Genomic DNA, 10496 nt, shown 5'->3' with positions numbered 1-10496 from the left:
GGTCATTATCCATTTTTAAAGACCATCCATAGGACAACATATTTAAAGCACACCTTCATGTGAAATTTATATTTATTCTAAGAATTCTATTTTGGCTATCCATCACGTAACCCTGCCCTGCAGTTCCTCAGTCAAACTCATACACTGATAATCACAGAATGTGCCATCTATGAAGATGTGATTTTAATTTGCCTAATATTAATGTTCCTGCCAACACCAGTCTTCAGGGTTCAAAGACTTCCTCGCTTCTTCCAGGAGGCAGCTGGCTGTCTGCAATCGTTGTTACTCGTCTACAGAGGATTCCATATTTTTTGATTCAACACCAGCTCAGTTGCTCCCCAAGCCAGCTAAGATTGTTCATTTAACTTCTGATTTAGATCCTATCAAATGCTGGGTGTTACCTGGAGAAGTAATATCTGTACATAAGTTTACTAATAGAATAAATTCTAGACCAGAGTAAGATCCTGAATTCCAGGTTAGATGAGTAATCTTGCATGCCAGAAGGAAAGGATGTAAATATTTTCTATCCCATTCAAACTAAACACAGGTCTTAAATTTCACAGGTCTTAAAATATACAATTTGTATTGATTTCAATCTTTCGGTTGTAGCAAAGATGTGTAATGAAGAGCTTTATTTGAGTATTCCTAGCAAGTGACTTCCACTGTGTGTGAAGCAGAAGAAATAATTACTTTCTAAATCATAGTGTCAACAATCATCATGGTCAATTTATCTCATTTATGAATTTGAAATAAACTAAAACTAATACACCCATCTTTGGTCTTATACTACTCAATGGAAATGAATTTATAGTAAGAAAGAATTATAATTTGACATGTATAATTAAGATATTTTCATGAGTAGATACTCCCTGCCCCCTCCAAAAAAAAACACCAACAGAAATCCTGCCTTTGCATATATAATCAAGTTAACACCGCATTATAGTTAATTTAGTGAGCCTCAATCCATGGCCACTAGGCTTAGAAGAAAGACAGAAAATGCCATTTGACGTGAAGACAGAGATTGAAGCTCCTCACATACAACCCACAGGACTCCAAGGAGTGCCAGCAAACCACGAGAAGGACAAAACTACACAAGAAAGGACTCAGGTTTGTAGAGGTTTGAGAGAGATGCCACCCCTGCTCATAGCTTGATTTTGGATTTATAGCCTTCAGAACTGTGAAACAATAAATTTCTGTTGTGTTAAGCTCTCATATTCATCATGGCCAGGCTAGAGAACTAATGTGACTATATGGAAACATCTTGAAATAATCTGTGCTGATTTGATTCTGTCTTGTGATTATAATGAATTACTTACGTTTTAGAAAAAAATGTATGGTTTTCTTGTTTCAGATTATCTTCTATGGATCATTGATAACCTTTGGAAGAAGAATCAAAGGTAAGTGCTAACAGAAATGGATAAAAATGGATTCTTAAGTTGACCCTATGTTTAGAATTCTTGAAACAAGCCCTGCTAATCTAAAAGAGAAAGAAATGATAAGCTCTATTGTCACTGGAAAACATGCTTTCGGTGATGAGTTCTTAGATGGAATAGGGTGCTCTAGCTATTGAGCCTGCCTGGGTTTCAGTCCAGGACGAAAGGAAGCAATATTATCTCTTCTATTTGGAAAGAGAAACAGCTGGGAAAGGGGAGTGGAAAATCAAACTTTAAAATCTCAAAACATATTAATTGCAGATTTATGCTTAGAATGCAGGTACTTTGCTCCCATTTTGTTGGATTTTAGAATTTATTCCAAATTGTCTTCCTTTTTGTCATGACTGCCACTAAAGTCATCACTGAAAAGAATATAAAGAATCTGGCACCCAAGAGTCCAACAAAAAAGGCACAATAGACAGAAGGTAAAGTTTCTCCTCAGCCCATAAGAAACCTTGTGTATAGACAAATTATGATTATAAAGGATTAGCAGGGTCTGGCAACATTGCACACAAGACAGCAATAAAAAAGCAAGACTATGCATGACTACTTATCAACATCTGCCTCCAGTGTATGGGAAGAAGTGGAAAGGAAACCACATCTTTCCAAACAGGCTGTGTTTTGGAGCTCGAACATTTCCCTTGTCTGGGAAATAAAGCAACCATTGTACAGGCAACTGTTGCATAGCTATTGCTGAAGGCTTTCCTCCAGAACAGCCTATACTTTCAGCAATACAAAATTAGTTACTGATAATCTACAGCCATATTTAAAGACATGGTCTCATCTAGCCCCACCCAGTCTTGAATTTTCCATGTAACAGAGATGGTTTTGAAAAACTCATCCTTCTACTCTGACATTACATGTGTGAACTACCTTGTCCAGCTTGTTATAGCCATTTTTAAGCTTATGTTATTGTTTTATTCTATTTTATTTTCAGTTTTTATTTTTATATGCTCAAGAAATTTGCACAGACAAATTTATTTTTATTTTCATGCTATATAATATTGAAGACATTTTTTTTAACTTTTTAAGTTAGTACACAAAGTAATTGATTTCTTTGTGGCACTTTCAAACATATCTGCCATTATATTTTGTTCTAATTCATCCCCCTCCTCTGTCTGTTGCCCAGACATTTTGTAGGTTATAGTTTTGCTGCTTTGGGGGCTGGAAATGTAGCTCAGTTGTAGAATGTGTGTTCAGCATACTGGGGGTTCTTGTAATAAGCAGTACTAAATTTGAATGATGGGAAGTCGTGAGAAAAAGAAATGCATTAGAGACTTCAGGACCAGTTATTTAAATAGGAAAGTGAATTCTTTTATGAAGCTGATATTTTTGAAAGTTCAGAATAAAAAGTTGGAAATTTTTTCTCTGTTACACTGAGAGTTTTTTTTAATTATAAAGTAGAGAAAAGAAAAGAGCAAACATTGGGCAAACAGACCCCAGCACTTGGCTGGGTGTCACTGATGATAAGGAATCAAGGCTGGTACCCTGAAATTGAAAAACATTTACAGTAATGGCCTTCCAATCGTTAGAATGCTTCTAGATTCTGGACCTATCCACAGTCTGGTTGCATATATATTAAAATGCAGTGTTCCACTACTGGTTGTCAATGCATTTCCATTTCTATGCATTTTCAGAAAATGTATATGCTTTCTCTGAGCAGAAAAGAACTAGGAAAACCATTCCAAAATGCTTTAATTATTTTATGATACCCAAGAGAGAAGGATCAAAACAAGAGCAAATTTGTGTCTTTCTGAGGAAAATTTCATTTAATTTCGAGACACTCAAATCGCTTTAAAGTTTATCCAATAACAAAAACACAGGGTCCTTGGCAGTTATGAGACCATATTGCAGATTTTAATTCAACCTTCTGCCATTTATTAGGTGATTCCACCCAAAGAAAGAGTTGAGTCTTTTCTCTTAAAGCCTGTTTAAAACTTAACACACTCATGTCTTCAAGGAAGGTAACAGTGACAGGGCTCTTGCAAGAAAACACATGGGAAATGCTGACGCCGTGGAAAACTGCAACACAGTGGCTGCTTTCCAGCAAAACTCGGACCAGTTTCCCAGTTCAGTTACGTTTACTTAGGAGAAGAACTGAAATAAGCCTCCAGCTAAGAGTTGCTCTCTTGTTTCCCACAGGTGGACTGCAATGGACAGAGCTAATGGCAGCCTCTTTTCTGGGTTCATTCTCCTGGGCTTCTCTAACAGGCCTCAGCTCGAAACAGCTCTCTTCGCGGTCATCCTGGTCATCTATTTCTTGAGCTTCCTAGGCAACAGCACCATCATTCTGCTGTCCGTGGTGGATCCTCACCTCCACACCCCCATGTATTTCTTCCTTTCTAATCTCTCCTTCATGGACCTTTGCTTGACTACTTGCACGGTCCCTCAGACACTCTTCAACTTCAAGGGGAAGGACAAGACCATCACTTACGGGGGCTGCGTGACCCAACTCTTTATTGCCCTGGGACTTGGCGGAGTGGAGTGTGTACTCTTATCGGTGATGGCTTACGATCGCTATGCCGCCATCTGCCGCCCACTCCACTACATGGTGATCATGCACCCACAGCTTTGCTTACAGCTAGTTATAACGGCCTGGCTCACAGGGTTTGGCAATTCTATGGTACAGACAGCATTGACCATGACTCTGCCTCTCTGCGGCAGAAACCGACTGGACCATTTCTTCTGTGAAGTTCCGGTGATGCTGAAACTGGCCTGCGCGAACACCTTCATAAACGAGGCGGAACTCTTTGCTGTCAGTGTCTTCTTCTTGGTGGTACCCCTCTCACTTATATTAGTGTCCTATGGCCACATTACTCATGCAGTTCTAAAGATAAAGTCAGCCCAGGGGAGGCGGAAGGCCTTTGGAACCTGTGGCTCTCACCTTCTGGTAGTGATTATCTTCTTCGGGACCCTCATCTCCATGTACCTCCAGCCTCCCTCCAGTTACTCACAGGATGTGAATAAAAGCATTGCACTTTTCTATACTCTGGTAACTCCTTTGTTGAACCCCCTGATTTACACTCTGAGGAACAAGGAAGTCAAAAGTGCGCTAAGGAGAATAATCGGGAGAAGCACAGATTCAAGAAAGAGTTAATGCAGGCTTGCAGTCCTAAACACATAAGCTTTGTAAATCTAAAGCCTAGTTTTCACCTAAACCCATAAATCATCTGTGTACCAAGCACTGTATGGGGAACTTAACTGGGTTGATAGATGAATAAATGATTAGAGATAGATGATAGGTAGATAATCAGAGATCAGATCAAAGAGAAGTCTTGTTACCATGGAGTTAGACCTTATAGAGTAAATATAAGTTGGATAAGATAACATAAATTGGTTATATCTTATTGGACTGCCATGTGGAATAAATTATAAGTACATATAATTTCTGTATAATCAAGTACTTTTTTTTCACAAGTGCCATCTACTGTGTGTGATGGCATATGTTTGTCACCCCAGAACTAGAGAGTCTGAGTTGGGAGAATCTTAAGTTCAAAGCGAGGTGTTGCCTTTTGAGCCCATCAGGGATACATAGTAAGAGTTAGACCCTATCTTTAAAAACATACAATCTTCAAATCTTGAAGCAAAATTTAGAGTGAAATGATATATTTCTAAATTAAATTTTTTGCTATTTTAATCGCCATCAATTAACTGTGTAATGTCTTAAAACAATATGTAATGTATGTGTTTGTGTGTCAGTGTATGAATGAATGTTTTCACAAAATTCAATACAAACCCAAAACATTTTATTTAACCAATGATTTTAAGGTATTTAAACATTTTATGTATATAAATATAGTAGTATATACTGAAACAGATTTATAAAAATAAAGCAAAAAAACCACAATTGAATTATCTGGAAAACTCAGTATGCTCATAAACATTTTCTTGAATGTTTCTTACTTTGACAACAGCGAGTTTGAATGTTTGTTATTATGTTAATGAAATAATGGAACAAAGATTTCTTTGTATCAACTAAAATCAATTAGTGAGGTGTTGAGTTCTGTAGTAATTTTGTCTCTATACTGATAACTTCTAATGACTTCTGATTGTTTTTAGTGTACAGTACAAAAGACTGATTTATTTTAAAGACAATTTATTTGACTTTTCTTTACATCCATAACAACTAGTCTCATTGAAAATATATTGGTTTTATGATACATAAATTTCATACAACAGTTTCTTTTTATTTATGGAGGTATATTGTAAGACCCTTGGTGAATGCAAATCATAGATATTACCTAGTCTGAAGCAATGGCACTGTGTTTTGTCTAAAAAGTGTAACACTGATACTTTCAATGAGTCATCTGATATTTTATAGGACTTTAAATTCCAAGCCTCTCACCTCCACTGATTTTTTTTTCACCTCTGGGATGAAGCTTTTCCATAACAAGACTACTCTCAACTACATTGTCTGATTACGTCAGCACAACATAGAGTTTTTATTTTCTTCTTTGTTTTTGTTGTTGTTGTAGGGGGCATTATTTGTTTGTTTCTTTCTTTGTTTTTGAGACAGGGTCTCCCTATGTAGCTCTGACTGGCCTGGAACTTGATATATAGACCAGGACAGTTTCAAACCCAGAGATTCCACTTGCTCTGACCCCTGATGGATAGAATTGAAAGTAGCCACCACAACCTGGCCAGAGATTATATTTCTGAGAGTCTATGCTCTCTAGGATGCCTTCAAACCCACAGAGATTGAACCTGCTCTGACCCCTCAGTGCTAGGCTTAAAGGTTACTACCACAACCTGGCCAGAGATTTTACTTCTGAGAGTCTATGCTCTACATATGTGGCCTGACAAAAATGACATCATCCTACATGCAGCATAGGTACACAATACCAGAGAAACCTGTCCCTCCCTATCCTTGTGCTTGCCTTCTTTACACTTATGAAGTATATTAATCTTTCTCAAAACTGCCCAGCTGTATGATGGCTGAAGACTGGTTGTGGGTGGTGCCCATTTTCAATCGATGTCTTCATCCTCTGAAATGGTCTCTCTGGTAACCTCTGTATTTTTCAGTTCAAACGTATTCTTGACTCTGTGTTGTCATCCCTTACTTGCAGTGAGTAACTAAGAGCCACTTAGTTTGAGGATCCTTTGCTGCATCTTTGCATTGCTGCATTGGAGCGTTGCATGGCCATATGCTGGACACTTCCTCCAACGTGCCTTCTACCCACAAATCTGTTTCTTCTATCTCAACTCAGTATTTATCACAGACTCTAGCTGTATTTTGCAGTCTAAGGAATAACCATAAAACCAGAACAAATCTGCTTCCTTCTTCACAGTTTCTCCTGCAGAATATTTTTTTAAGATTTACTTATTTTTATGTGCATTGGTGTTTTTCTGCATGTATGTCTGTATGAAGATGCCAGATCCTTCAGAACTGGAATTACAGACAGTTGTGAGATACCATGTGGGTGCTGAGACTTGAGCCTGGGTCCTCTAGGAGAGCAATCAATGCTCGTAACCACTGAGCCATCTCTCTGGCCCCAAAGATTGATTTTTATTATAGAACCTTAGCATAATTCTTTCCTTTTTTTTGTAAAGCTATAGCTATCACCTTATCACTTAAGGACTGTACTTTGTAACTTGTCTTTAGCAGTCTCTTTTTCACATTGTCAGTTTGAATACTCTTGAACTTTGAGACAATTATTAAATAAAATATGGACAGTTTGAAGGCAAGTGCTGCAATATTATAGCAGTCCATCCCTTTACCAGTGTAACTACTAAGTGATCAAAGGGTTGGTAACATACAGTGTGTATCTGTCAAACAAAAGTTGATTCTTGTGCCAATTAGGGCAGCATAAGACACAGAGAGTGTCATTACTACTCATAATTGCATTAAACTGAAAGCCTATTGGTTGTTTGCTGCTGCTTGTTTCCCATTAATGCCTTCACACTATAAAAACTTAAATGACAGAAAATAACCTGAACTTTAGTTGAATATGGATAATCCACTCAGACAGATTATCCTTGCATGAGAGTGGAAGTAAGCACAGTATTACATAAGTTTAGATTGACAAATTGAAATTAAAGAGTCCTTAAACACATGGCCAATGTATACGAACATTTGCTGAGTTCAAGGACATGAAAAGCTCAGGTCTAGAGTAAAAACTTTGCGAAGATAGAATGAAAACTGCAGTTTTATTGTGTCCACAGGACAGAGTCTTGCAGGAAAAGGGGTCTTGTCTCTTTAAGACAGTTTCTCCTATTAGGACATTTGGATTTGGGAGATGGCTCAGTGGGTAAAGTGCTTGCTGTAAAAGCATGGAGAACTAAGTTGGTTTTCTTGGCACCGTGTAAAAGTTTGATATTAGTATGGTGGACAACTCTATAATTCCATCTCTAAGGATGGAGATGGAAAATCTCAGGGTCTTACTGACCAGCCAGGCTAGCCAAAATGATGAAGTCCAGGTTTAGAGAGAAACCTTGTCTCTAGATAGATGGGTAGACAGACATGCAGACAGACAGATGATAGATAGATAGATAGATAGATAGATAGATAGATAGATAGATAGATAGATAGATGATAGATAGATAGATAGTTAGATAGATAGATGATAGATAGATAGATAGATAGTTAGATAGATAGATAGATAGATAGATAGATAGATAGATAGATAGATGAAACAACTAAACAAGACACTCAGCTTTACTCTCTGACCTCCTCACAAGTGAGCACACACTTACTCACAAACATACCCAAAAAGACACTAAACAAAATTTGAAGCAATATGAAACAGAAGACTAGAGAAGTAAGAAGACATTGAGAAAATGCAGTAGATTCAGAAATGCCAGCACAAGCTAGGAATGGCAGCACTCAGCAGACAAGGCAGGAACAGCTCAAGATTGAGACCAGCCTATACCACACAGTGATTTCAAGACTGGCCAGTACTAAATAGTGAGTTCAAGGACAGGCTGGGCAACACAGTGAGATGTTGTTTTAAACAAACAAACAACAACAAAAAAGACTTGGTGGGCACACTTGCAGACTCATCATGAAAGAACAGCCTCAACTACATGAAACCCTGCTGGAAAACAAGAGGAGGAGAAAAAAGAAGAGGAGAAAGAGAGGAGGAGAAAGAAAGGAAAAATGAAATGTTAAAGAAGTTTAAAGTGGAATTATAATTTACATAGGAGAAATGGACACTATAGGATGTAAATACATTTCTATCTGCAGGAACTCTCCATGATGACCACATAATGGACATGAAAATTCCAACTGTGCTTTGAGAATATTGTCCTCCTGAGAAAATACACACACATTAAAAGCATTCTCAAAAGACTACATGTGGATCCATGCTTTTCTTTTACAGTTAACAATGAGCAGGACTTAAATTCTTTCTCCAACGTTGGGGGTAAAGAAATTTATAACGGAAAGGGAACGATACAAAAATTACATGCATGGGAACTGCAGCACGAACAATTTAGAACTCAAGGTATAATGAAAAGGTCTCTTGAAGAGGTCGACAAGATGGCTCAGCAGGTAAACGTGCCTGTGGCCAAGATTTAGGACCTGAGTTTGAGTCCTAGAATACACATGGTTGAAAAAAATTCTACAAGTTGTTTTCTGATTTCATATGTGTGCCACTGCACATGGGTGCATTCTCTCTCTCTCTCTCTCTCTCTCTCTCTCTCTCTCTCTCTCTCTGTGTGTGTGTGTGTGTGTATGTGTGTGTGTGTGTGTGTGAGAGAGAGAGAGAGAAAGAGAATGAATGAATGAATGAATGTAAAAATGTCCTCTTAGAATCCAAAAGCAAGTTCTAGGCTTTTTAATGTAAGCTGAATTTGACTGTGTGAGATTTTAGAGACAAAGAGAATTGAAGATCTAGATTCATCTTCATTAATCAGGCTAGCACCTGCTTTCACAACACCATGATTAAAGAAGAGGTCTGGGATGATTTTCTTGTGTATCACTACAAAAAAAAAGTTTTTGAAAAGAGATGTGGATACCCTCTCCTAGGCTCTACATTAAGGTCCACAGCCCTGGCAGCCATACCAGAAGTCAGAGTGGTCCTAAAGACCCCAGGTAAGACACCACCCACCACCCGCTAAAACTTCTTAAAACCTGCCCAAAACCCTAGACTGTACCCCCTACCGTGGACTCACACTATAGTCCACAGATCTGGGAGTCTTATAGGAGGCCATGGTGAAACAAGGGACTCTAGGCAAGACACTACTCACTGCCCACTAAACCCCTTTAAGCATGACCAACAACCCCAGTCTGCACACACACACACACACACACACACACACACACACACACACACACACACGTACACACACACATACACACATATATGCACACACCCCACTCCATACCCTGGCCTACAACTTCAGGAGACTTCCACTCTAGCAGAGGTCAGGTCAGATTTAGGAACTTCAGACTTCTGTTTCACCAGAGGCCAGGCCTGATCTAGAGACCCCCAGACTACATCCTCTCTCCTGTGATCCATATCCCGGTCTACAACTTCAGAAGAAGACTTTATCAGAGACCAGCCTGGATCTAAATTCCAGAGGGGACACATTACTGGACCTGAAGATTCATTTGTCCTAAGAACCCTTGAATATTTAGGCCAGAAGACCAGAGAAGAAAGAGAAGCAAAAGAGCCAAACACCCATCCAACAAAAACAAAAGAAAAAAATCAATGCCTAGACCTATAATCATCCCAAATCCAGATGCCCAAATGCCAGTGTAAAAACACAATCAGTAACAGAAAGGGCAGTGTAGCACCACCAGAGTTCAGCTATCCTACAACAGCAAGACCTAAACAAACACAGCTGAAGCAGAAAAAAAGACCTTAAAAATGACTTTATGAAGATGATAGAGTTCCTTAAAGAGGATATGAAAAATTCCTTAAAGAAATTGAGGAAAAAGACAAACAAAAAATTTGAAGAAATCAATAAATTCCTAAAAGAAAGCAAGAAAAAATAGTTGAAGAAAACTGTTCAAGGTCTGAAAATAGAAATAGAAACAATAAAGAAAACACAAACGAAGGGAATCCTGGAAATGAAAAATCTGGGTGAGTGAACAGAAACTACAGATGCAAGCATCACCAA

At 38.3% G+C, this 10496-nt stretch overlaps 1 protein-coding gene across 1 annotated transcript; it reads left to right on the top strand.

Moving 5' to 3' along the window:
• The first annotated feature begins 3585 nt into the window (after positions 1-3585).
• Positions 3586-4530, top strand: LOC125417427 (olfactory receptor 2B8-like). The gene has a single exon (XM_048460985.3). It carries the CDS (start codon positions 3586-3588, stop codon positions 4528-4530), a length of 945 nt encoding a protein of 314 aa, XP_048316942.2.
• Positions 4531-10496: the final 5966 nt, after the last annotated feature.

This window comes from Myodes glareolus, chromosome 14 (assembly GCF_982192425.1).
Source record: "Myodes glareolus chromosome 14, mMyoGla1.1, whole genome shotgun sequence".
Lineage (NCBI taxonomy): Eukaryota > Metazoa > Chordata > Mammalia > Rodentia > Cricetidae > Myodes > Myodes glareolus.
This window is presented reverse-complemented; position numbering and strand designations above follow the sequence as displayed.

Coding starts and splice junctions, on each gene's coding strand:
- LOC125417427 (XM_048460985.3), top strand. CDS start 3,586: ATGGACAGAGCTAATGGCAGCCTCTTTTCTGGGTTCATTCTCCTGGGC.